Genomic DNA, 27,908 nt, shown 5'->3' on the forward strand with positions numbered 1-27,908 from the left:
GAAAATACACATTAGCAAAATAAGTGTGAAGTGTGAAGAAATCCTGATTAAGCTCCAGCTTTTGCTGTTCCTGAGAACTGTGGTCTAGTTGAAAGGTGGTCCTGGAAGAGGGGGGAGGGGGCGCTTGGGTGATATAATCATTCTCAGGAAACAGCAACAGATCTAAAATATTTTGGATCAGATTTTGCAAGATGAGAGGAAAAATATTTATTATATACATGTGGGTTAGTTTGTAGTACTGCTGGCATCAAATTTCAAAGTGTGTAATTAATATGATAATAATCATACATAAATTATTGGATTTACAGACATTTAGAGTTCTAATTAGACTGCTGGCCACTGCACACATGATTTCTCATTTGACTAAAAGAAGGTGGTGTTGCATGTTCAAAGCCAGACAAAGAGATGCTTTATGCATAAGAAATGGAATCTTTAACACAGCAACGATTTTATAACTTTAATGCACTTACAGTGTGTGGTCTGCAGATTTGTGCTGTAGGACTTGGACTCCAAATCGTCCACACAAACCTGAATTCGATTAAGCAGGTGTAGAAAATGGATGGACTCAACGGGCTAAATCGGGGATGTCCTCCAGGGCCGCTGTCCTGCAGGGTTTAGATGTTTCCCTGCTCCAACACACCTGATTCAGATCAGTGCATCATTAGCAGGCTTGTGCAGAACTTAACCATCTTTAAAGTGATCCATTTCATCTGAATCAGGTTTGTTGAAACAGGGAAACATCTAAAACCTGCAGGACAGCTGGATGTGGACATCCCTGGACTAAATGAAGTTGTGATTCTTTTGTAGAAACAAAGCTTTACTCAGTGATCCACAGAAACAGTTTTAAATTGAATTCTAAGAAAGCGAATAAGAAATTGTTGCTACTTTTTTCACGCCCACTTCATCATCATTTCAGCCAGTTTACCAACATATTTCTACCTGATGTGAACACCCTCAAATCAAAGCTACAGTTCTGCACTTCAAACCATCCAATCTTTATATAAACCGTATTTAAATCTGTTTTTGTAAAGAGTTAATGTGAAAAGTGTTGTAATATTTGCCTGTGTGATATAATTTCATTAATTATATGTTGAACATTACAAAACTTACTCACAGCACACAAAATTACTGTTTAATTTACAACCTTTAACAATGTGTTAGTGTCACCTCAAAGCTGATGCATCACAAAATATACATAAACATAAGAAGTTGAATAACAGCTTCTTTAAAAGGAACTTAATCAAAATAGTAGCATCAATCAGCCACTGACAGATGCTCAAATTTACAAAAAGTTTGCACCATTTTAACAAGAATTTCAGTCGAGCCGTTTGGACCCACTCATACTGGCTCATATTGTTTCAGCACACATAAACAATCACACTAATGTGGTTAAATTTTAAGTAAAGATACATAATCAACCTGAACACGTCTGAACCCACTCACACTCACTTTCATCCATATGGGCTAAAACTTCCAATCAAAATGAGTTACTAAAAGTTGACATATTAAAGTTCACGTCATTCATGAGAAGCCAAACATGCTACCTCACATTATACAAGAAATTAGTACATACACATTTCATGGTGTAAAGAAAACCAACTAACTCATCAAATATGTTGGTAATACAATGATTAAACATCCACAGTATCTTATCTGTCAAACATTAAGTATTATTAAGTAAGTACCTCCCTATATTAAACACATCTTTACTTTAACCAAATACAATTTCTTTCTGCTGCTTATTTATTGTTGCAGTTCCATTATTTCAATACATTACATAATTTATTTTTCCTTCTCATGTTGTAATATTTTCTACCTAAACTTGTTGTGGAGCAATTTTAATTTCCTTTGTGCATCAAATGTGATATACAGGTGCTGGTCAACGAATTAGAATAATTTGAAATAGTGCAATCAATAAATTATTTGAATGCATTTTTCGTGCAGAAAGCAAATCAGGTGTTCACCGCACCTGTCCTACTCGTTAGACTAATCACAGAACTCGTTACCTGTAAAAAATTTGCTTAGCTGATCTTTCCAAAAGGCCCATTTAGGCCATTTAACTGTGACACTGTTGTTTTATTGAATTAGAATAATGGAGAAACCGTTTCATTGAATTAGAATAATTTTTATTATAATTAGAATCATCACTTTCTCAGTATTTTGTGGCTGCCCCCTTGGCTTGTATGACTGCCTGAAGTCTCCGCGGCATCGATTTGACCAGCTTGTCGCAAGTTTCCGCACTCACAGCTTCCCAGGCAGTGGCGATGTTCTGCTTCAGTTGGTCCAGCGTAGTAGGCTTTCTGTCGCGAATTTTCCGCTTGACGATGGCCCAAAGGTTTTCAATGACATTGAGGTCAGGCGAGTTGGCCGGCCATGCCAAAACTTCAAGCTGTTTTTTAGTGAACCAATCTTTGGTCGACTTTGCCGCATGAGCCGGTGCAAGATCCTGTTGAAATATGAAGTCTTCTTCGCCGAACTGTTCCTCAACAGTCGGAATCAGGAACGTTTCCAGAACATCTTGATATACGGCAGCATTGACAGTCTTCTTGAGGAAGCAGAGTTTCCCTACACCTCGAGCGGACATGCATCCCCAGACCATAACGCTCTGGGGAAACTTGACGGATCTTTTCACGCACTCGTGGTTGTAGGTTTCGCCACCACGACGCCAGACACGAGGACCTTGGTCACCGAAGGAGATGCAGAAGCGTGATTCGTCACTGAAGACCACTTTCTGCCAGTCTTCAGCAGTCCACTCGCCGTGTTCTTTGGCCCACTTCAGCCGTTTCACCATTTGTTTCTTGTTCAGCATCGGTTTTACTGCTGGAACGCGAGATTTGAAGCCGAGTTCGCGCAGACGACGGTAAGTGGTTGATCTGGAGACGTCAGCGCCGGTCTGCTTGTTCCACAAGTCGGTGAGCTCGGAAGTGGACTTGAACCGGTTGCTGACGCTGGACCAACTGAAGCAGAACATCGCCACTGCCTGGGAAGCTGTGAGTGCGGAAACTTGCGACAAGCTGGTCAAATCGATGCCGCGGAGACTTCAGGCAGTCATACAAGCCAAGGGGGCAGCCACAAAATACTGAGAAAGTGATGATTCTAATTATAATAAAAATTATTCTAATTCAATGAAACGGTTTCTCCATTATTCTAATTCAATAAAACAACAGTGTCACAGTTAAATGGCCTAAATGGGCCATTTGGAAAGATCAGCTGAGCAAATTTTTTACAGGTAACGAGTTCTGTGATTAGTCTAACGAGTAGGACAGGTGCGGTGAACACCTGATTTGCTTTCTGCACGAAAAATGCATTCAAAGAATTTATTGATTGCACTATTTCAAATTATTCTAATTCGTTGACCAGTACCTGTACAAGTTAACTTACTTTACCTACATAAAAACATATCTTTTAAAAAATGAGTGCAAGATTTTGTGAAATTTAGAAGCTGAGTTCCATAATACTGAGCAGAACAAGTCTGCGAACGACAGGAGTGAAAGCTGAGCATCCAAAGGAGCCATTGTTAAGTTCATTCATTTTTGAATGACCACAGATGAAACATGGCAGAATAAATGGAAGATCAACCCTTTTTATCATGAATCTGAAATAATATGTATGAACAAAAAAACAAGTCTGGAGTTATCTGAAAGTCAAATTACAACTTCTCATCTGTGTGAGTTCTCATGTGAGTATTCAAACCACCTCTGAAATGAAAACTTTTCCCGCATATTTCACACGAGTACACCTCACCTGTGTGGATTCTCATGTGAAGCCTCAAGTAACTCCTTTGCTTGAAAGTCTTTCTACATATTCCACAAGAATACGGTCTCTCTCCTGTGTGGATTCTCATGTGGGTAAACAGACTACTATTTTGGGAAAAACTTTTCCCGCATATTTTGCAAGAATACAACTTCTCACCCGTGTGGACTCTCATGTGGGTCAACAAATTACCACTTTGAGTGAAGTTCTTGCCACATGTTTTGCAAGAATACAACTTATCACCTGTGTGGATTCTCATGTGTCTCAACAAATTACCACTCTGAGTGAAACTTTTCCCACACATTTCACAAGGGTACAACTTCTCACCTGTGTGGATTCTCATGTGGGTCAACAGACTACTATTCTGAGAAAAACTTTTCCCACATGTTTCACAGGAAAACATTTTTTCACCTGTGTGGATTCTGGTGTGTCTCAACAAAGTACAACTTTGAGCAAATCTTTTTCCACAAGTTTGGCAAGCAAACGCCTTCTCACTTGTGTGATATCTTTGACGTTTTCCTATAATATAGCTTTCTCTTGAAGGTTTTCCACAAAAATTAGGTTTTACGAACGTTTCACCTGACTCAGTAGTCAACTCACTCTCTGACACAGGAGAGTTGTCCTCACTGTTACTGTGACTTATGTGGCTTCCTTCTTGATTTTGGCTAGAGGGAGAGTTATGAGAATAAAGCTGATCAGTGTTTGGTTCTGTCTCACTGAAATCACTTTGTTGACAAGTGGGAGTCAACATAAAAGTATCAGTCTCCTGCTTTAGTAGAAGCTGCTCTCCTCCCATGGTGGTGCAGAGTTCCTCCTGTTCCTCTTTAATCTGTGGATGTTCTGGGGCCTCCGGGTCCACACTGGCGTTCCTCTCCTGGTTACGGAGTTGCTGGTCAGCAAGAAGTAGCCGGTCTTCTTCCTCCTTACATCCATGTTCCTGTGGAAGGTCTGTATGGACAAAGGAACACAACACATGGGTTACCAGTTTGATCATGGGAAAACACTCCTGATGCTTCTGTAATATACAGAGACACCTTTGCACTGGTTTGCAAGAAGTTATGACCTTTGGTTGACGTGTGCACCAGTGCTGTATCTGAAATGTCCACTCGTTCATCCATTCACTGACTAAATAGTGAGTAGGGCTAGAGAGCTGCTGTTGCATTTTTTACAGAACGTGAATGCAACTAATTCTGCAGGGTTTATTCCCAGTTACACAGCACATAAACACCAGCAGGACACACAGACACCACATCTGAAGTAACGGACAGAGCAGCGCTTTGGTTGAGAACATGTTGTAGTTGACTTCTCCATCATCAGAGACCCCACACACCTCGGCACGGACTGTTCTCACTTCTGCCCTCAGGACGGAGGTTCAGGAGTGTGAAATGCAAAACCACCCGATTTAAAAACTCTTTCTTTCCCACTGCCATCAGATCACTGAATTCTGCCAAAGACTGAACGGACCCCCTTGGGGTCACCTACTGCAACCTTGAATGTACTTGCAATTTTGCACAACACAATCATCTTACTGCTCACTACTGCATATTTGTGTACACAAGCTATATTTCTAAATTTTTATATTTCTATTTTATTTAAGAATCCTGTTATAATATTGTTGTTGCATGCATATTTTATCTTATCTTTTATTATATTTGGACATCCAGTGCGGGCAACAAAGCAAAGAATTTCATTGTACAGGGAAACACGTTTCTAAATGCACATATGATAATAAACCTTTGCATCTTAATCTTCCCTCTGTATAACACCGACATAAAACCGCATGGCACCAATAAACTGCGAGTCACATGACAACTTACCTCTAATACGTTTATTTAGACTGAACAACTTAAGTGTCAAATATGATGACTAAAAGAGAAGAATTCATGTTATTTTACAACAGCAGCTGCACCGTAACTTTCCTCTGTGAGCCTGAAATAAATGTAGCGCAGAGCTCTGATTAGCATTTTTATTAATAACATTCAGGTTTTAACTCACTCAGCCCATCACAGTGTTCCTCACCTGCTGTGTGGAGCTTTATTTGGGGTTTCCAGGTGATATCCAGCAGTCCGCGCTGACGGTCGATCTCCTCCTCGTACTGGACGATGGTTTTCTCAAACTCTGAGAATATTTCTTCAGCAGCAGCAGTTAGTCGCTGGCTGATAAACTCTCTCAGATGCTGAACTGAAGACATTGTTGATGCTCACACTCAGATATTCAGCTCAGACAACCCGACCGTCCTCCTGCTGAGTCCTCAAACACTTCTGCTGGCGTCTTATTGTTTACTTCCGGTCATCACTCTTCTTCTTCTTCTTCTTCTTCTTCGTCTCTGAGGTTTTACGGCAGCTTGCATTAGATGAGTTGCATTACTGCCACCTTCTGGGTTTTTCCTTCACTCAGAGGACTCAGCAGGAGGACGGTTGTGTTGTCTGAGCTGAATATCTGAGTGTGAGCAGCAACAATGTCTTCAGTTCAGCATCTGAGAGAGTTTATCAGCCAGCGACTAACTGCTGCTGCTGAAGAAATACTCTCAGAGTTTGAGAAAACCATCGTCCAGTACGAGGAGGAGGTCGACCGTCAGCGCGGACTGCTGGATATCACCTGGAAACCCCAAATAAACTTACACAGAATAGGTAAGGAACACTGTGATGGGCTGAGTGAACTCACACAGGAATATGACTCATGGAGGATCCTAATCAGAGCTCTGCGCTACATTTATTTCAGGCTCACAGAGGAAAGTTACAGTGCAGCTGCTGTTGTAAAATAACATGAATTCTTCTCTTTTTGGAATCATATTTGACACTTAAGTTGTTCAGTCTAAATAAACGTATTAGAGGTTGTTGAAAGACGTCAGTCATGAGGCAGATATAGAATAATTCCGTGAGCTTTATTCTGATAACTTGCAGCACGTACAAAAACAGCTTGCTTGCTCTCCTGGATTATCTAATACTGACTTCCTCTGTGGTAGTAGGCTGTATATTAGGTTTCTTCCTTAGAGTGCCACCTAGTGGCATTAGAACACTGTAACATCCCTCTTTACATATAACTGGAGCCAGAACTCTTACCAGTGCAGCTCCTGTGTTAAAAGCACTGGCTATGAAAGAACACAACTAATATAAACTCTTTAGAAAAAGCACAAAAATGACAAAACATAAATGCATTAATTTTCAATTTCTAGGACCAAGTTTCTGCATATACTATAGCGGTCCTGCCTGTCTTTTTTTTTTTTTTTTTTTTTTTTAAGATAACAAAGTCAGTGGTGAATCTTGCAGGTCATTTAATGTTGCTCCTGGTTCTGGTATGCTGTAGGGGAGGGAAAGGGGGAAGGGGAGGAGGAAATGGAGACGGAGGTTGGCTCATGGGTGCATCTTCAGCTGCTGTATCCGGTATGTCGGTCGGTTATGTCCATGCCACCTCTAGTGTTCCAGTTGTCATCATCAAGCAGTGGACTGCTGTGGATAGGAGTGATGGTAAGTTGTTCCTGCACTGGACGAATGTCTCTGCGGTTTCGACGGTATCTCTTCCCATTCACCAGGACCACATATGAGCGATCGTGGAGCTGGTCAATGCATAAGCCCAGCCAGCGCCCAAGTGCCGTCTGAATGGTTGGGGTGAAGAAGGACTCGTACCGTCTGTCCTTGCGTGATGGGTCGGAGGTCACGAGCATGAAGGTCGTATCGGTGTTTGACTGCTGTCCCTTTGACTCTTTTCTTTGAGACAACATCTTTCGTTACTTCAGAGCTCAGAAGCACACTCCTTCTGGGTAGGAGTGATCGGGTCCGCCTTGACATGAGTCTTTGAACTGGTGAGCTGTCAAGACCTTCGGTCGGAGTGTTTCTCCATTCTAGCACTGCTTTCCATGGGTCTTCTCCATCCATTGTACAGCGTTTCAGTAACATTTTGGCTATTTTCACTGCTGACTCCACTTTGCCATTGCTTTGGCTATGATATGGGGATGAGGTTGTATGTTCAAAGTTTTGATTGATTGATTTGAGTGTTTATTTCGAGCTTATTTTCAGGTAGATTACAAAATAAATACATTTCCATAATACATATGAATTTACATATTCATCTAGAACAAAGGTAACAGAAATCAATACTCGCTCGAAAGGGAGTGAGATGAAGTAAAAATACTTATTTGTTCCCACCCCCATTCAAAAATTACAATTTATATGGATGTATGTCTTACATACATTGGCATAGTTTTTAACGTTCAACCTAATTTTAACATATTATTACACATATCTTCTCATCTCTTATTTGATGTTAATCACAATTTATATGATGATAACATAATATCCCGTGAATATACATTACAAAATTTCTTCAGTTTTGTATTTTGTCATTACTTCCACTTTATATCTGGCCTTAAACTGATGAATAGAAATACACTGCTTAAGTTGTTCCTTCAACCCATTCCAGAGCCGAACCCCAATCACAGACACACACATGCTTTTTCTGGTGGTTCTCACCGCTGGCACTTTAAATATTTTACATCCCCTTAGGTGATGTTCTCCATGTCTCAATTTAAAAAGAGTGTTTGAATATTATCCGGCAGAGTATTCATGCTGGCTTTGTACAATAATTGAGCTGTATAAAAGTTTACCAAATCCAGCAATTTGAAGTGTTTAGATTGCAGAAATAGTGTGTGTGATCATAAAATCACACACACAGTCCCACTCATCTGCAAATTGTTGGAATTCCATGCTGTTAAATGGGGGGGCATTATCTGAGAAGACAGTGTGAGGCATGCCATGTCTGCAGAATTGTTTCTTGCATGCTTCAATAGCCCCTTTCACACTGCCGAATAACCCGCGTTTAATTCGCGAATTTAGCGTGTCCGCTGTTGTGTTCACACTGCCGAACCGGGCTGTCGCGTCAACTCAACTCGCCTTTCGACCCGCGTCGGACCCTAGTCTTTTTGCCGAGTTTGATGTGAACACAATCGACGCGGGTCGGACGTGGGCGTGACGTGAGGAGTTTAAAAGACAGAATGGACAACTGATTCAGAACAACAGCGACAGGTGAGGACAAGTTTTACTCTGTTTTAGCCTACATCAAGTTGGAGACATTTTTTAATATGGCCAACTGGTGAGACAAGGAGGTCCGCGAGCTCCTCAGCCCCCGAGCAGAGGACGTTATTTTCCGCCACATTTCGGGGACGGTGAAAGATGGACCTCTGCTGGAAGGGCTGGCGAGAAAGATGGGAGAGCGCGGTTTCCCACGCAGCAAGACGCACCGTAAAGTAACATCTCCATGAACTGCATTGCAAAAATGAGTTCTCAAGGTGTCCCGCCATCGTTTGTTTGAAAAATTTGATGCAGACAGGTGTATTTCACCCTACCTCCGACGCATGGCTTGTGCCTACGTCATTGTACACGCCCAGCATTTTATGTGTTTCGTGTGACGCTCTGCCACTAGGCAACGCCCCCTGAACTCGGCTTCAGGCGACACGGGTCACCCTGACACGCCAAGCGTTCACATTACTCGACGCGGGTCGAAGGTGCAATTTGGACCCGCTAAGATAGCGGGTCGCAGTGTGAAAGGGGCTAATGACAGTGGATGCAGTGTAGTGTCGCAGCCTTTTAAATTTCCAAATGATATATCCAATAAAGGCCGTGGGTGGCAGCAGGTGGTTGTGTTCTTGACTTGCACGCACTTCAGTTGTTAAAATATATGTGGTTTATTTTTTCTCTTTTCAACAAAAAATGTGAACAAAACAATAACAAAAAATTCTTACGATTAAGATGAAAACGAAAGTTAACTTGTTTGAAATTAATAAGATCTGAAAGTGGTCAAAAAATCATTTCACCACCACCTCCCATCCTCACACCAGACATTTGCCTAACAAAAAAGAGCCCCTGGTGTGTTCTTAATCTGTTTGATTAATGGGCGGGTCCAAAAGTCACCAAAATAATTTAAACAATCTCAAATACAAAATTAACCCCAGATCTTGACTCCAAATCAACCAAAGTATATTCCAACATACCAAAGAAAACCAAACCGATAGAACCCATGAATAAGAAACATAAATGGCCACAACATCCCGGCCCTTAATTCCTGTACAACATGAATTATCTAACATTCATATAAGTGGCCATTATAAATTTATTATTAATATTAACGTTAACAGACTTAGATCTTCACTAACTTTCTCAAATAATTCATATAAACATCAACTTATCCAGCAATCCAGGTTATTCACAAAAACCTTTTTTTTTTTTTTTTGTAGTCCATATACGTCTTCATAGAGAAAAAATGAAAAAATACAAAGGCAAAAACAGTCAATGTTCCATGAGTTAAAGTCATTTTCTTGTTTATGTGCATGGACTGTGCATGTGTATAAAGGTGTATGTTGCAAAATGAGATGTTCAGCATGTCAGTAAATGAGTATCAGTGTAAATGCAGAGCCAGAGGTTCCAGAACTTGACTCAGTTGGAGACAAACATTTATTGTCGTCTCTATACAGCCTCAAGCAGGAGACATATTTTGTTGATTGGCTTCTCCAGTTCATTTGTTCTTGTCTTGACTCGAACACGCCGACCCAATCCGTGTGCATCTGCCATGGTTTCTGTGATGCGTCCAATGGGCCAAGAATTTCTTGGGGCAGCCTCGTCGACAACAAGCACCACATCATCAATGGCAAAGTTCCTGCGAGTTTTATTCCACTTCTGTCGCTCTTGCAACATAGGGAGGTATTCTTTCACCCACCTTTTCCAGAACAGGTCCACAATGTATTGGGCTTGTCTCCATCGCCTCCGACTATACAGGTCCTCCTTTTTGAACAAACCTGGTGGCATCACAGGTTTACCGATTTGAGCTGACAAAGTTGGTTCCATTGTCCGACCGGATTTCCTTGACTTGTCCTCTGCGGCAGATGAATCTCCTGATAGCATTTATGCAGGAATCTGGTTTTTGTCGCTGTCTTTGACACACCATACATTCTCTAATGATCTTTCTAGCTGCTGAATTAGCATGGGGGATCCAGTACTGACGTCGAAGGGTAGAAAGCATGTGATTTCTTCCTCCATGTCCAACCTTTTCATGCGTATGTTGAAGAATGAGCTTTGAAACATGGCTTTCTTTTGGCAAAATTGCAGGATGTTTTGTTTCCTCGGGTAATGCTGCTTTGCTCAGTCTGCCGCCCACTCTTAACAGACCCTCCGTAACAACAGGATCAAGCTTGTACAGGTGACTTGACTTCTTAACAGCACCGGAGCTCAAGGCAGCTATTTCATCGTCATAATATTTCCTTTGCACAAATCTCACTATGGCTTCCTCAGCTGTTGACAGATCATCAGTTGTGAGCTGAGCATCCCGTTTATTGTCCTGTTTAGCGCACATTTGACTTCCACAGTGTGCGTCCAGGAACTTGTTTTTCTTTGTTTGTAGCCTTTCTTTCAGTTTCAGGATCCATGCTACACATCTTTTCAGCTTTGTCCAACTAGAAAAGTACATTAGCAGCTTAGTAGTGGGACACCCTTCTTTCAGTACAGCCGCATATGTCAGGACCTGAACTTTAATCTCTGGATCAGCTTCCAAGTGGACAGGTATTGCTTTCATCACTGTTGGCCATTGTATCTTAGGTTTGGTGAGGAATTCTGGACCGCTAATCCAGGTGGAAGACTTTAAAAAAGGGCCAATCTTCATGCCTCGAGAGGCTGAATCAGCTGGATTCAACTTTGAACTGATGTACCTCCACTGAGTAACTTTTGTAAGCTCACGAATGATAGAAACTCTATTAGCTACATATGTTTTAAACCGTGTCGTTGTGTTTGCAATGTACTGCAGGACAGTCGTGCTGTCTGACCAGAAAATTGATTCACTCAAATTGAGTTTAAGTTGAACTGATAGCATTTTGTCCAAACGCACAGCTAAGACTGCAGCAGCAAGTTCAAGTCGTGGTATAGTGACTTGTTTTAATGGTGCCACCCTTGCTTTACCAATAACAAAGGCAACACACACTTCCTGTTTGCTATTAGATAGCCTAAGATATGACACAGCACCATACCCAGTCTCACTGGCATCACAAAAGTGATGCAGCTGAGCACTTCTTATCTCCCCAAATCCTTTGGGTGAGATGCATCTTCTGACACTAAAGGTGTCTAGAAGAACTAACTCTTCAACCCATTTTTTCCAAACTTGTGCCATTTCTGGTGGAATTGTCTCATCCCAGCCAAACTTCAGTTTACAGAGATGTTGAAGAATTTGCTTTGCAGGGAGAATGACTGGAGCTAAGAAACCCAAAGGGTCATAAATAGAACTAACATTGGACAGAATACCACGTCTTGTTAGTGGTTTGTGCTTGTTTACAATGCTATAGGTGAAAACATCCTGTTCAACATCCCATTGCACTCCTAAGGCTCTTTCAGTGGGAAGCTGATCCCGGCTAAAGTCCAACATCTTTACACCTGTTGCTCTGTTTTCCTCAGGAATCTGAGAGAGGACAGAGCGCTCATTACATACCCATTTATTGAGCTTAAATCCCCCCTTTGAACACAATTCTGTGAGCTGCTGATAAAGAGAGATGGCCTGCTCAACAGACTGGACAGACTTAAGACAGTCATCTACATAGAAACTGTGCCTGATTGTATTTATAATCTCTTCTGGGTACATTTCTTGGTTGTCATCAGCAGTCTTTAATAGTGCATATGTGGCACAACTGGGGGAGGATACTGCCCCAAAAATGTGGACCAACATTCTATGCTCAACAAGCTCTTTTGTGATGTTACCGTCGGGCCACCAGAGAAAACGTAAGTAATTTACATGTTCCTCAGCTACTCTGACTTGGTGGAACATCCCTTTAATGTCTGTCATAAGGGCTATTGGACCCTGCCGAAAGCGAATGAGTACACCTAGTAAGGTGCTAGTCATATCTGGACCTTGTAATAGCTCTTTGTTCAGTGATGTTCCAGCAAACATTGCAGCACAATCATAAACAACCCGCAGCGTTTTCTTGCGGGGGTGGTAGACCCCATGATGAGGTATATACCACACCTTTCCTTCCTCATGTTCTATCTGATCTTGTGGTATTATTTCTGAAAACCCTTCCATTCCAACATTATGCATACATTCTTTGTATTCTTCAAAGAACAGCTGATCCTTCTGAAATCTTTTTATCAGACATTGCGCCCTCTGCTGGGCCACCCGTTTGTTGTTGGGCATTTTTACTTCAGGATTACGAAAAGGCAATTTCAGGTAATAGTGACCATCTTTAAGCACAGCTGACTTTGACATGATGTCCATGAACTGTTTATCTTCTATAGACAGTTCAGCACACTCGTTACACTGGTGCTCTACAAAGTCTTGATTATACTGACTGACCAGCATTTTTTCCAGACTACTTATAGAGATATGGTTCACCTGAATAGAACCAGTAACCTGTACATCTTCTTCACTACCCTGATTGAGTGGACCATTAACAACCCAACCAAGACGTGTTAGCACAGCATAAGGCCCACTACCTTCACTGTTAATTATTTTCCAAGGTTCCAATGCTTTGGGGGAATTTACACCAATGAGCAGCCCAATGCCAACATCTATCGGTGCCAATTCAACATCTTTTAAGTATGACCATTTTCTTAAGTCCTCCTCTTTAGGGATGTTTTCTTTAGTGACAGGAATGGACTTTTGAGTATACACATCAGGCAACCTCAAAAACTCATTTTGTTTTAAAGCAGCTACTTCTAAACCAGAGAGTCTATAGCTACTTACAGGCCTTTCCTGTCCCATGGTTTTTAGCATGATTTCCACTTTCTTTCCAGAGGCATTTAACTGCATCATCAAAGCCTCAGTACAAAATGTTGCAGAGCTGCCTGGATCTAGAAAGGCATAAGTCTCCACAACCTTTGTTCCCTTTTCCAACTTTACCTTTACTGGCACAACTGACAGAGCACACTTATTAGACCCGGCCCTAGTATAGTTACCAAAATTCAAAGACACAAGAGCATTTGAGACTGGTGATTCTTTACATCCAGCCTTAATTGCTTGCCACTGGTCTTTTGGTTCAATGTGCAGAACAGTAGGGTGACTTTTATTGCAGGTGAGGCATGCCAAACGCTGTGGACAATCTTTACTCATATGCCCCTTCTGTAAGCAGCCAAAGCATAAACCTTTAGTTTTAAGAAATGTCACCTTTTCTTTATTAGTTTTCTGCTGGAATGAGTCACATTTTTCCAAAGAATGCTTTCTGCTACAAAACAAGCACTGGGTTGGAGCCACCTCTTTATCTTCATGGCTATACTGAACCTGTTCCAATTTATGTTTTTCATTGTTCTGTTTAGAAACTACAGCAACAGAAGTAGCAAAATTGCTGCTTTTAGTTTTAAACGGAACCTTTAAAGGTTTTAAAGCCATCTTTTCTTTTGGATTTTGACTCTCCCCAAAAATGGGATCTAACGCAGCTTTTGTTTGTTTTTCCATAAAATTAAGAAGATCTTTAAATTTTGCTCTACGATCGGACTTCTCTGCTATGTCAACCACAATTAATCGCCATATATCACGAAGTCTAAAAGGCAACTTCGAAACAAGAATCCTCATATTGGTTGAATTTTCAAGCTCATCAATAAACCCAGCTTCATCCATTGTGTTGAAGCAGCTTCTTAAAAAGAATGTATAAGCTCTTAAAGCTGCAGCATCATCGGACTTTAAAACTGACCAGTTCAGAGCCTTATCTATAAATGCAGATGTTATTTTTGCTCTGTTACCAAAGTTCCACTCAAGCTGTCTTTTTGCTTCCACATAGGCAGTTTGTGGACTCATGTGCATACAACTTCTAACCAAGATTCTAGGCTGTCCTGTGGTAAACTGCTCTAAATAATAAAGCCTATCCTGCATGTTGTCCGTTTTAGTTTCTATTCCTTGCTCAAATGCCTTAAGAAAGGATCTAAAATACAAAGGGTCACCACTAAAAACAGGAATTTCTACAGATGGGAGAAGTGAAAGTCTCTGCTGTTTTACCAGCATCTCAGTGATTTCATTCTGTTTTTTCATGATCTCTGTTAAAGCACTGCTATGGACATCAACCTGAGAAGAGATGTGCTTTGGGCTTTCCTCTTCTGGTTTCACTTTTAATGTTACATTAGCAGGTGTCTCTTGGGGCATTGTTACGGGTGAAGGAGCTGACAATGGTTTCTGTTTTCTTGGAGCCTTTTGAGCTGTAGCAACAGGTATAAACTCAGTAGATGTTGCAGAATCCGATGCATCTTTTTCATCTTCAGTGCTGGAATCATGACTTTTCTTATCCTGCGGAGAGGTGTAAATTTGCATTTTTGCATCCGCCTTTACCAACTTAGTTCTTAAAGCCAATGCTTCTTTCCTGGCTTTTAATTGAACTTCTTCCAGTTCGAGCGCATGTTTTTCTTGCAGCGCGTCCACCTCCGCTTTCAGAACGGCTCTTTCCACCTCGGCTTCCATCAGCGCCATTGAAGCTGCACGGGAGCTTTTACTCCGCGTACTAGAAGCTTTACTGACATTACTTGGCGCTTTACTAGCAGCTTTGCTGAGTGGTTTAGCTGCGGTCTCAGATAATATTTCAGAAACCTTGCCATTTGTTTGAGAGACGCTATCATCCGGCCCAATGTCACCATCATGAGATGCCGCCTTTGCTTCAGTGCCAGAAACTGAATACAATTCGCCCTCCTGCACAGGGTCACCATTCATCCAAGTTTCAATTTCATCCAAAAATTCTTTAAAGCAGATCAGCTTAGGTTCATACCAATCACCGTGATCGGTTTCCTTTTCGTCATCATTTAGCAGACTTTGAACTGAAGATTGCAAGTCCATAAACTCCGCTAAATAATTATTAAACGTTTGCATATGCTCATCTATGGAGGTTTTTGATTCTCCAGCATCAATTAGGGCATGAATGTCATTTCTTTTTCTTGTCAGGACGCCAAGTTTGGCTCTGCGCCTTTTAATCAAATTAAAGAGTTCTCTTTCTTTTTGAACATCTTCCTGTTCCTCCATCTTCAACACAAAATTCGTTTCAATAGATCCAACAGATAATAGTCCAGTAGGCTACAAAGTTTCACATTTCAGCTCATTGTCTCTGCTCATTCCAACAAAGTGTCGCTTTACTCACGAACTTTGTGCGTCTTCTCCAAGTCCATGCCATGCGGTTGCAATCATCCAGGTCCAAATATCCAAACTTCCAAGCTTTTCCAATGTCCAAGCGTGTCCAAAAATGAATTTTTGACTTAATGTCGCGGCCTTTTAAATTTCCAAATGATATATCCAATAAAGGCCGTGGGTGGCAGCAGGTGGTTGTGTTCTTGACTTGCACGCACTTCAGTTGTTAAAATATATGTGGTTTATTTTTTCTCTTTTCAACAAAAAATGTGAACAAAACAATAACAAAAAATTCTTACGATTAAGATGAAAACGAAAGTTAACTTGTTTGAAATTAATAAGATCTGAAAGTGGTCAAAAAATCATTTCACCACCACCTCCCATCCTCACACCAGACATTTGCCTAACAAAAAAGAGCCCCTGGTGTGTTCTTAATCTGTTTGATTAATGGGCGGGTCCAAAAGTCACCAAAATAATTTAAACAATCTCAAATACAAAATTAACCCCAGATCTTGACTCCAAATCAACCAAAGTATATTCCAACATACCAAAGAAAACCAAACCGATAGAACCCATGAATAAGAAACATAAATGGCCACAACAGTGTAGTCTGAGAGATCATCAATCTCCCAGTAGTCAGAGTAGTAATCCACGATGATGAGATATGTGGAGCTCTTGATGCTGAAAAGGTCTATTCCTACTTTGGACCACGGGATGTCCGGAATGTGGTGTGCGGTGAGTGTTTCTTTCTGTTGCTTCCCCTGAGTGGCATTACAGGTGGCACAACTATTTGTTCCTGGACGCCTCCCTGGTGAGGTGTTCCGGGCCCGTCCCACTGGGAGGAGGCCCCAGGGAAGACCCAGGACACGTTGGAGAGACTATGTTTCTCGGCTGGCCTGGGAACGCCTCGGGGTCCCCCCAGAAGAGCTGGAGGAAGTGGCCGGGGACAGGGACGCCTGGGTCTCTCTGCTCAAGCTGCTGCCCCCGCGACCCGACAAGCGGAAGATAATGGATGGATGGATGGATGGATGGATGGATGGACAACTATTTGTGAAGTTCTTAATGTCATCAGCAATTCCTGGCCAGAAACTGGCCTCACGGGCCTTTCTCTGACTGGCCTCAATGCCAGAGTGCCCAATGTGAATCTTCTGCAGGAAGCTCTTGCGTAGTGTCTCAGGGATAAAGACCCGCTGTCCTTTGAAAACTAGGCCCTCGTCTGTTGTAAGTTCTTCTCTGTATGTCCAGAATGGGCGAAGCAAAGCTTGCCTGTGCTCTGGCCAGCCCTTGCTGATGTGTCTGTTCAGCGCCTGGGTTACTGGATCTTGAGCAGAGTGTGTCTTGATGGTCTCCAATGTCTTTGTAGTGATGTTGGTGTTGGTGCTGTGCCTGACATGTTCAAGGTCTGCTGATGTCAGTCCCATGGCATATACAGAGGATGGCGTCTGCATTTGAGGGTGTTTCACATTAGGCTTTGGGGTTCTGGACAAGAAGTCAGCTAAATGGAGTTCTTTGCCTGGTCTGTACAGCAGGTGTATCTGGTACCTCTGTAATCTGAGCAACATCCGTTGCAGTCTTTTTGGTGCCGTGAGTAGTGATTTCTTGAAAATTGCTTCGAGGGGCTTGTGATCACTGTGAACAGTGATATGATCCCTGCCATGAAGGTACTGATCAAATTTGTCACATGCAAATACAATGGCGAGGCATTCCATTTCAATTTGCGCGTACCTCTGTTCAATGGGCGTCAGTGTTCTCGAGGCAAAAGCTACAGGCTGTCCATTTTGAAGGAGGGCTGCTCCCAGGCCTGTTTCACTTGCATCACATTGCAGGGTGACTTCTTCATTAAGGTCATAGTATTTTAGGACTGGGTGCTGTGTGACTAGCTGTTTGATACAGCGCAATGCTTCTTCATGCTGTGAGAGCCAGGCCCATTCGACATCCTTGTCGGTCAGACGCCTAAGGGGCTCACAGACATCTGACAAGTGGGGCAAGAATTTGGAGAGGTAGTTTACAAATCCAAGCAGCCGATGCAGAGACTTCACATCATGTGGCGTTTGCATGTTCTGAACAGCAGCTACCTTGTCTGGATCTGGGCATAATCCTTCAGTGGTGAGTAAGTGTCCCATGTATGTCACACTAGGGAGCTTTAGCCTGAGTTTTCTTTTGTTTAGCTTTAGTTTGACTTCCCTGGCTCGTTGGAGGAGGGCTGTTAGGTTGTTGTCATGATCCATCATCGCTTCTTCATTGGTGTCACCACATCCATAAACAAGAATGTCATCAGCTATCACCGCCACACCTTTGAGTCCCTGCAACACGTCATGTTGTCTTCTCTGATACTCTTCAGCCGCTGGTTTGATCCCAAAAGGCATCCTGAGCCACCTGTAGCGCCCTAAAGGTGTCCAGAATGTGGTGAGATAGCTGCTTGCCTCATCCAGCTGTATTTGCCAGTATCCATCTTTTGCATCTAAGACTGAAAATGTCTCTGCCTTGGCGATTTCAGGCAAAATCTCCTCTATTGTCGGCATCTGATAGTGTGATCGAAGTAGAGCTTTGTTCAGTACTGTGGGGTCAATGCAAATGCGGAGCTTTTCCACCACCACCATATTGCTGATCCATGGAGTTGGGTCTGTGAGTTTGGCAATGATGCTCCTTGTTTCCATGTCTTCAATGGCCTTTGTGACTTTGTCTTTGATGGGAATCGGTACCCTGCGAGGGAGTTGCTGCACAGGTCTTATGGCGGGCTCGACCTTCAGATGGAGCTTACCAGGGAGGCATCCCAGGCCATCAAATACGTCGTCATATGAGGCTATGAGCTCCTCTGTTGTCTTTGGTGTGGTGGCACCGTCTGCTTGTTCTGCGTCAATATTGTGTACAACATGGCTGCTGGTAATTTGGAGTAAGTTGAGTCGTAGGCAGGTGTCTGCTGAGAGCAGAGGGGTTTGTAATGTCTCCATGACATGGAATTTCAGGATGTATGCATTGCCATCATGTTCTGCCTTGAGACTGCATTCCCCTTTTGGCTGTATCAGTGTCCCATCATATAGCTTGAGAGTGGTTTTGCTTGGCGACAGGGGCGGATTGCCATCTTGGAGCAGGCACTGGAGGTCTCGGAAACCAATGACATTGACAGTGGAACCAGTGTCTAGTTGGCATTTTATGACATGTGAGGGGTCATACTGAAGCAATTTGTCATTGTGTGGGGCTAATTTAAGGTGTATGAACCACTTGTTCCTGTTGGCTTGCATGAAATTTATGTGAGAGAGATAAAGCATCGAATCATTTTCATCTTCCCTCTCCTTATCAACTAGATTAAGTTGTGGCTTGCGCTGTTCTTGTCTGCAGACTCTTGCAAAATGATTCCGTTTCCCACATGCTTTACAAAGTACACCATAAGCTGGACAGTTGGCCTTGCCGTGCACAGTTCCACAGTAACGACATGTGTTGGTATACGATGATTTTTGCCTGGTGTATTCTGGCACACTTTGCTGTTTGCTTCCCCTTTGCCCCTGGCGACCGTCTCGTGACGCATGGTTGACGGTTTGCTGATCCTCACCGGCAATTTTCTTAATTTGAGCTAAAGTTTGTTCACTTGCATATCAACAGCTTGAGTCACTGTGAGTTTCGGCTCGCGCAGCATCCAAGCCTGTGCATTCGTATCTTTTGTGCCTATAACAAGTTTGTCTCGGATTAAATCATCTCTCAGGCTGCCAAAGTCACAAGTGTCTGCTAGCTTTCTTAGCTCCTGACACCATGTTGAAAGACGTCAGTCATGAGGCAGATATAGAATAATTCCGTGAGCTTTATTCTGATAACTTGCAGCACGTACAAAAACAGCTTGCTTGCTCTCCTGGATTATCTAATACGGACTTCCTGTGTGGTAGTAGGCTGTATATTAGGTTTCTTCCTTAGAGTGCCACCTAGTGGCATTAGAACACTGTAACAGAGGTAAGTTGTCATGTAACTCGCAGTTTATTGGTGCCATGCGGTTTTATGTTGGTGTTTTACAGAGAGAAGTCAACTACAACATGTTTATGCCTCCCATTGATCGTACACGAGACTCCGGTTCCTTTCACAGATGTTTATTAATCACATCAACACCGTAGAACTAAATGTTAAAAGAAAACAAAGCAAAGACAACATCAGTTTCTGTAATCACCAAAGAAACAACATTCCCAGCATCGTCGCCGGTACCAACAAATAACCAAAGTAACACTAACCACTTTAGCCTGCTTCTCAATCAACGGCGGTGTCATTCCTCAGAGGCAATCTCCACGGCCAAACCAGGACTCTTCAACCCTTGCATTACTTCTTTCATGACTTTCATGACTCATTTTTCATACATCACAAGCAGGTAACATTACCATTACAGGTGCTCCTCGGTCTCTGTGAAGCTCACCGAGCTAACCGGCGCTACTTCCTGTCTTTTCTTGTTTCAACATAAAGCATGTATTTCAAAAAAAATTTAACAACTCCTGCATTTACAATTCTCAACCACAACCAAAGCGCTGCTCTGTCCGTTACTTCAGATGTGGTGTCTGTGTGTCCTGCTGGTGTTTATGTGCTGTGTAACTGGGAATAAACCCTGCAGAATTAATTGCATTCAAGTTCTGTACAAAATGCAACAGCAGCTCTCTAGCCCTACTCACTATTTAGTGAGTGAATGGATGAACGAGTGGACATTTCAGATACAGCACTGGTGCACACGTAAACCAAAGGTCATAACTTCTTGCAAACCAGTGCAATGGTGTCTCTGTATATTACAAAACCATCAGGAGTGTTTTCCCATGATCAAACTGGTAACCCATGTGTTGTGTTCCTTTGTCCGTACAGACCTTCCACAGGAACATGGATGTAAGGAGGAAGAAGACCGGCTACTTCTTGCTGACCAGCAACTCCATAACCAGGAGAGGAACTCCAGTGTGGACCCGGAGGCCCCAGAACATCCACAGATTAAAGAGGAACAGGAGGAACTCTGCACCACCATGGGAGGAGAGCAGCTTCTACTAAAGCAGAAGACTGATACTTTTATGTTGACTCCCACTTGTCAACAAAGGGATTTCAGTGATACAGAACCAAACACTGATCAGCTTTATTCTCATAACTCTCCCTCTAGCCAAAATCAAGAAGGAAGCCACATAAGTCACAGTAACAGTGAGGACAACTCTCCTGTGTCAGAGAGTCAGTTGACTACTGAGTCAGGTGAAACGTCCGTAAAACCTCATTTTTGTGGAAAACCTTTAAGAGAAAGGTATATTATAGGACAACGTCAAAGATATCACACAAGTGAGAAGGCGTTTGCTTGCCAAACTTGTGGAAAAAGATTCACTCAAAGTGGTACTTTGTTGAGACACATGAGAATCCACACAGGTGAAAAAATTTTATCCTGTGAAACATGTGGGAAAAGTTTTTCTAAGAATAGTAGTCTTTTGATCCACATGAGAGTCCACACAGGTGAAAAGTTGTATCCTTGTGAAATGTGTGGGAAAAGCTTCACTCAGAGTGGTACTTTGTTTAGACACGTGAGAATCCACACAGGTGAGAAGTTGTATTCTTGTAAAATATGTGGGAAAAGTTTTACTCAAAACAATTCTTTGTTGGCTCACATGAGAGTCCACACAGTTGAGAAGTTGTTCTCTTGTAAAACATGTGGGGAAGGTTTTACTGGACAAAATGGTCTGTTGATCCACATGAGAGTCCACACAGGTGAGAAGTTGTTCTCTTGTAAAACATGCGGGAAAAGTTTTACTCGAAAAAATGGTCTGTTGGTCCACATGAGAATCCACACAGGTGAGAGACCTTTTGCATGTGGAACATGTGGGATGAATTTCACTCAGAGAATTCATTTGTTGCACCACATGAGAATCCACACTGGAGAGAGACCATATACTTGTGGAACGTGTGGAAAAGATTTCACTAGAAGGGATTCTTTGAAGATTCATATGAGAGTCCACAGAGGTGAAGAACATGTCTTCTCTTGAATTATTTCAAAAGAACAAACTTGATGCTGACTTCAGAGTGAGCCTTTTGCATTTAGAGCTGAAACCCTATTCTGTCCGATGCGTTTGATAGATGAGTTGAGGGGATTCAGTTGGTCGCATTCTGTAAATAAGGCGCTAGATTCCAAAAAACTCAAAACACTGCTCCTTAAAAGAAGTTTGGTGTTCACCTCTTTTTAGTGGATATGAGGACTGAGGTTGGGTGGCTGTAGCTCAGAGGATGGAGCGGCTGTCTGCTCGGCTGAAGACTGATGGTTCCATCTCTTAACTTCTCAGTCTACATGTTAGTTTCCTTGGATGAGACACTGAAGTCAACATTGCAGCCTAATGTGTTTCTAACTTAAAGCTGCCGTCGGCAGGTTTTCAAAATTCCGAGTCTAAAGTTGGAAAATTCGAACTGATACAACTTTCAGGTCCCTCCCCCTCTGTGGACGAGGTTGTGCACGTGAGTTCACACCAGTGTGCGCGCACACAAGCTGGGGGCAGACTCACGCTCAGCATGGAAGACGTGGTTGGTGACTGTTCTGCTTAGATAATAGATCAATAACGTGATTGGTTAAAAACAGCCGGGAGCGCTCGATTTTTGCAAGCACGATTACAGGCTTTAGAGGGAGCTACAGAATTCGGGATTTTTCCTAAACAGCCTATTTAATATTCTACTTCCAGAATCCCATGAAGGTTCAAGCTAATATGACTAAAAAAAAGTTGCCGACGGCAGCTTTAATATAAGAATAAAAACATCAGCTCATTGCTATATAATGATTATGTTGTGGGCAGGGCCAGTGTATTTCTGTACAACATTTCAAACTTATGGGATGGAAAATACAAATAAAAAACTTTCTTTATTTAATCACTGTGTTTTCCACCTGCTCTCTTTATTCTTTATTCTCCAGTTGTACATTTGGCATCACTGTTGTGAACAACTTGTTTTCTCTTGGTTTGTCCCCTCTTTCCTGCCGTCTCAACCCACAGCCGGTCCAGGCAGAGGGTCGCCCTTCCTGAGTCTGGATTTGCTGGAGGTTTCTTCCTGCTAAGAGTTTTTCTTCGTCACCTTCTCCATGCTCAGGATGGGGGATTGAATCGAAGAGAAGATTCCATGCAGTCCGTTGGGTTTATTTAGCTAAATAACCTTTTATGAATTAGAATAATAATTTCATAACTAGAAAATTTCTGAAGAAATTTAGAAGGGGCCTGCCAAAGTGTGCGTATCGCTCAACCAATCACGGCTGCTCAGGAATAATTAAAGAGGCGAACTGTATCTTTAAAGCGGTGAACTGTCCCTTTAAAGAGGGGAACAGGGACCAGTACAGGGACAGCATGTAGTCATGGGGGGTCACCAGCGGGGCTTTGGGGGGCTGTTTTTTGCTTATTACGTCGCCATGGTAACTCCAATCTTCAATAAAAGTAATAGCCCGCGAAAACTCATCGAGCCGGTCGTTTTGATATATATATTGTTGGGATGTAATTAATGTGGACGGAAGAATAAATATATAAATCTATAAATAAAGAGACACGTTTTCAATGTTAAATCCCATAGACTTTTGCCAACGGAATAGTAATAGGTGCCTTGCCATGCATTTGCATGCTATGCAGTGCTCTCCTATGCAATGCTATGGCAGGCCCCAATAAATTGGACCAATCTTAGATTATAATTCATTTAATTGGGGCCTGCCATAGCATTGCATAGCAAGGCACCTATTACTTTTCCGTTGGCAAACGTCTATGGGATTTAACATTGAAAACGTGTCTCTTTATTTATAGATATATTTATTCTTCCGTCCACATTAATGTAGGCCTTATGGGCCCGCACATCCCAACAATATATATATCAAAACGACCAGCTCAATGAGTTTTCGCGGGCTATTACTTTTATTGAAGATTGGAGTTACCATGGCGACGTAATAAGCAAAAGAAAAGCCCCCCAAAGCCCCGCTGGTGACCCCCCATGACTACATGCTGTCCCTGTACTGGTCCCTGTCCAGCGGGGAGCTGAACGGCAGCCTGGCCAACACCATCACCAGCTTCGTGGACAAAGGAACAGGTAACTGCCCCTGTTTCACTGGTGGGGTATTAAAGGGACAGTTCTTCGCTTTAAAGGGACAGTTGGCCGCTTTAAAGGGACAGTTTGCAGTTTGAGCGATACGCACACTTTGGCAGGCCCCTTCTAAATTTCTTCAGAAATTTTCTACTTTAATTTACAATCTCATAACCCAAAATTAAGCTTTGAAGTAGTTACTTTGTCCCTTTCTTTTTGCGACACATTTTCTGGAACACTGATCGGTCTGACCACAGTACACGTTTCCACCGTGTGACGCTCCATCCCAGACGCCTCCGAGCCCAGAGAAGGACCAGGTTAACATCAGGCTTCTTCTCTGCACAGTAAAGTCTGAATGGAACTCTGTATGGTAGTGCTGGACAAAGGCTTCCCACAGTAATCCCTTGTCCGTGTGCTTCCATCAGCTGCTGATGAATGAGGGTTCTTGATGCAGCGCCGTCTGAGGGGTCAGAGGTCACGGGGGTCCTGCTTAGGCTTGCTCCCTCGTCCTTTACACTGAAACTCCTCCAGATTCCCTGAATGCTTTCATGATATTCTCCTCTGTAGAGGGAGAAAAATGCAAATCCCTTTCCAATCTTTCTCTGAGGAACATTATTTTGTGGACAAACTGGAGATCCTCTGAACATCTTTGCTCCTCAGAGACTCAGCTTGTCATGGAGGCTGCTTTAGGACCAGATCCTGAGGTCCGTTTCACGTAGCAGGTTTAGTGAAAACTCTGAGTAGGTTAACCCTGAAATGAGGGAAACCCTGAGTTTTCCGTTTCACAAAGGGAGGTAACTCAACCCAGAGAAAGAGGGGTAACTCTAGCCTGTTTCACAAAGAGAGGTAACTTAACCTCTCGGTCAGTTACCGGAGTAACAGACTCTCTGAACCTAACCTGGTCGGGACCAGGTTTTATTCAAGAAACCTTGAGTTTCTTTCTGTCTCCGCCCTCTTTCAGCCACACACGCCATTTGATTTCCTCATTCATTCAGTCAGCAGAGCGAGTTTTTCTACTTCTATAAGTCCATTAGGCACAGTAGGAGACAACTTTTTTCACGAACATGTCCTTTTGACAACGATCCCGTGGATGAAGGTGCAGCATTATTGCGCAGAGAAATAAATATTCGTCGGAGATGGTTATCAGACCGCGCATAGATTTTTGCATTCACAGACAATTATCTTTTTGAGCGGCACCATCAGAATGTGTTGGGACAAAAGAAAAAAAAGACATAAAAGACAAATAAATATTTGTATGAATAGGCTTAAAAAAGACATATATAGGCCTATTATATTTTATAAAGGCACTCGTTTCTTGGGGGTGGACTCCCTCCGGGGATTCCCTCAGCCACTGCCCTCCCGTTAGAGGTGGTGGCCACCACCCGTTTTACGGGCATCTGCCTTCTTTCTGTTGGCTCAGTAGAAGTCTGTGTTAGTTTAAATAGGCTTAATTATTTAACAGAACATGATATAGATGATGACTCTAAATTGTCCTTCGGAGTGACTGTGAGTGTGTATGGTTGTTTGTCTCGTTTGTCTCTGTGTGGCCCTGTGATGGACTGGCGGCCTCTCCAGGGTGTACCCCGCCTCTTGCCCATTGACCGCTGGGATAGGCTCCAGCCCCCCCGCGACCCGACTGACGGATTCAGCGGTATAGATAATGGATGGATGGATGATATAGATGAGAAGACATAGTTTATGTGTGTGAAAACAGCATTATGTTGGGAATAAAATAACTGCACAGTCAAATAGCCACTTAATATTTATTTTACAGTGTAAAACATGATCAAAATGAGGTACCTCCATGCCGAGGTCTCACCTGTTTGAACAATGTTTTTATATTTCATCTTAAACTGCTGCCAAGAGCGCTCCTCCCCTGCGGGATTGCACCTAAATGAAATAAATGAATGGGCTACCATTCAAGCAGTTTCCCTGTAATATTATTGTGATTGCAAAGGACTACATTTAAACTTACACTTTTGCTGCTGCAGCGGTGTTGCACTTATTTCTAAAAACGTATTGAAACTCGCCGTATGAGCGCATTAAGATTTCCAATTCGAGGTTGGTGAAAAACGTAGCCCCTCCTCTTCCCCGTTGCCAAGGTGACTCGTCGAATCGGGGCTCCATTGATGCTGGCTTTTTAAAGTTGTGGTGCACGCGCTAAACTCAAGGTGAACTTACTCAGAGTTGATTAACCTCACTCAAATCAGCGTTTCTGGAACCGAAAACTCAGGGTTTTCTATCTCAGAGTAGATCAACTCAGAGATCAGGAATAGACTCTGAGTTGGTTGAACCTGCTACGTGAAACGGACCCCTGGTTACAATCACTCGTTGACCCGCACCTGTTTGAAACCTTGTTTTATTTAAACCTTTTTTAAACCTCATTACTTCTCTTACATTTTCCCCTCCTGAATCTTTTTTTAGAATATATTGCAGGCCTGAAATGGAAAAAAATCTAATCTGTTGGCTTCATGCTGTCTGAAAAGTCAAAGTGGATCAAAGAATCCCTTTTTTCCCATACTGGGCTGCATGGTGGTGTGTTGATAAGCACTTTGACTTCACACTAAGGAGGTTCACAGTTAAAATCTCAGCTGGATCCTTTCTTTGGGGAGTTCTCATGTTCTGCCCCTGCAAGTGGTTTCTTCCTCCCACATTCTAATAAAACATGCATGTTGGGTCAGTTGGTGACTCTCAATTGTCCCGAGTGAGTGTGAAGGTGCATGGCTGTTTGTCTCAGTGTGGCCCTGTGATGGATGGGTTACCTGTCCATGGTTACGTGCCCTTGGTTACCTGTCCATGGTTACCTGTCCATGGTTACGTGCCCTTGGTTACCTGTCTGTGGTTACCTGCCCACGGTTACCTGTCCATGTTGCAATCCTGATTTGGTTAAAGTTGGTTTTGAAAATGGATGATTGGGTGAATTTTCTTTTTCTGACCTGGTGTTGTAAATTAAAGTAAAGACATGTTCTCTAAACGTCCACCAAAGTATTTACTGAATTACTAAAACTTTCATTTAATCAGATTTAGAAGAGTTTGTTGGTTCTAGGAGTTCCTGGCTCTGAAATTAATTTCAGTTGTTTCGGGTGAGGTGAGGTGGGATGTTTGGACACTTGTGGATGACGTGAACTTGTGCTTCATGTTTGTGCCTCATGTTTAATCCATATTGAATAAAACAACCAATCCTCTAACACTATGTGAGTATTGATTTAAATGCAGTTCAAACATGAATTATTATGTATTTTTATATTGTGTGCTATACATATTGTATATAAATACATATCACATGTATTATTTTGTGTTTCTAAACTCTGTGGTCAGTTCAGTCAGTTTCTCCTGACTCTTCAACATACTGTGGGTTTAATACTAAATACGAGATGCATTTATTCATGTAACGTAGAGCTCTGATTAGGATCCTCTCCGGGTGGGACAGTTTTCCTGTTTACTTTGCTGTTTAAACCCTTTTCAACACTGGGTTTTAATACAACTGACTTTCTTTCATTTGCTTTTATTTTCTCTGTATTTTTCTAAATCTTTGACTTGTATGTTTCTTTTTAGTGCATTTTGGGTTACATATTTACACAAATTGTTAGTCAGTGTGTTTACATTCTGTAGTTTGAAGAATTTATTTCATGGTTTGAAGAAAATAACTGAACACATTTACAAGCAAGATGGGAAATGATTTCTGGGATGTAGGGAGCAACGGGAACGGGGCTCTAAACTTGCTGGACTTTGGTGAACAGGACAGGGACAGAGATATATTTTTAATTTCCTTATCTGAACTGGGGTTTGGTGGGAGCTCAGAATGTACCCCCTGTTATCCTTTCCTAAGATCTTCTTGACCTTTATGGAGACCGTGATGGGATTCAGGAAAGACGTTGGGAGAAAATTGTCAGGACTTCGGAGAGGACGACCACACTTACACTAAGCTGTGATGTGAGTCTGCAGCACCAAACAGTGCTTTAGGTATTCATGCTACCACATTGCTGCAAATAGGTCATTTCATGCATATAAAAATAGATATAGTGAGATGTATTATTAATAACAACTTTGTTATCAAAGTT

At 42.3% G+C, this 27,908-nt stretch overlaps 2 protein-coding genes across 2 annotated transcripts; one reads left to right on the forward strand and one right to left on the reverse strand.

Annotated features, from left to right (window-relative positions):
• Positions 1-3,331: 3,331 nt before the first annotated feature.
• On the reverse strand, positions 3,332-6,164 carry LOC142398536 (uncharacterized). The gene is made up of 2 exons (XM_075482576.1): positions 5,773-6,164; positions 3,332-4,701 (listed from the first exon to the last, which is right to left on the reverse strand). The coding sequence occupies exons 1-2, from the start codon at positions 5,942-5,944 to the stop codon at positions 3,650-3,652; spliced, it is 1,224 nt and encodes a 407-aa protein (XP_075338691.1). The 5' UTR covers positions 5,945-6,164; the 3' UTR covers positions 3,332-3,649.
• Positions 6,147-27,810, forward strand: LOC142398751 (uncharacterized). The gene is made up of 3 exons (XM_075482892.1): positions 6,147-6,383; positions 20,647-20,994; positions 27,677-27,810. The coding sequence occupies exons 1-3, from the start codon at positions 6,212-6,214 to the stop codon at positions 27,808-27,810; spliced, it is 654 nt and encodes a 217-aa protein (XP_075339007.1). The 5' UTR covers positions 6,147-6,211.
• Positions 27,811-27,908: the final 98 nt, after the last annotated feature.

This window comes from Odontesthes bonariensis, chromosome 14 (genome assembly GCF_027942865.1).
Source record: "Odontesthes bonariensis isolate fOdoBon6 chromosome 14, fOdoBon6.hap1, whole genome shotgun sequence".
Lineage (NCBI taxonomy): Eukaryota > Metazoa > Chordata > Actinopteri > Atheriniformes > Atherinopsidae > Odontesthes > Odontesthes bonariensis.

Excerpts from the sequence above, each read along its gene's own strand:
- LOC142398536 (XM_075482576.1), bottom strand. The coding sequence starts at position 5,944 with ATGTCTTCAGTTCAGCATCTGAGAGAGTTTATCAGCCAGCGACTAACT. Across the intron at positions 4,702-5,772 it reads AATAAAGCTCCACACAGCAG|ACCTTCCACAGGAACATGGA; the intron begins GTGAGGAACACT and ends TTGTCCATACAG.
- LOC142398751 (XM_075482892.1), top strand. The coding sequence starts at position 6,212 with ATGTCTTCAGTTCAGCATCTGAGAGAGTTTATCAGCCAGCGACTAACT. Across the intron at positions 6,384-20,646 it reads AATAAACTTACACAGAATAG|ACCTTCCACAGGAACATGGA; the intron begins GTAAGGAACACT and ends TTGTCCGTACAG. Across the intron at positions 20,995-27,676 it reads CAACTCTCCTGTGTCAGAGA|ATCTTCTTGACCTTTATGGA; the intron begins GTCAGTTGACTA and ends TCCTTTCCTAAG.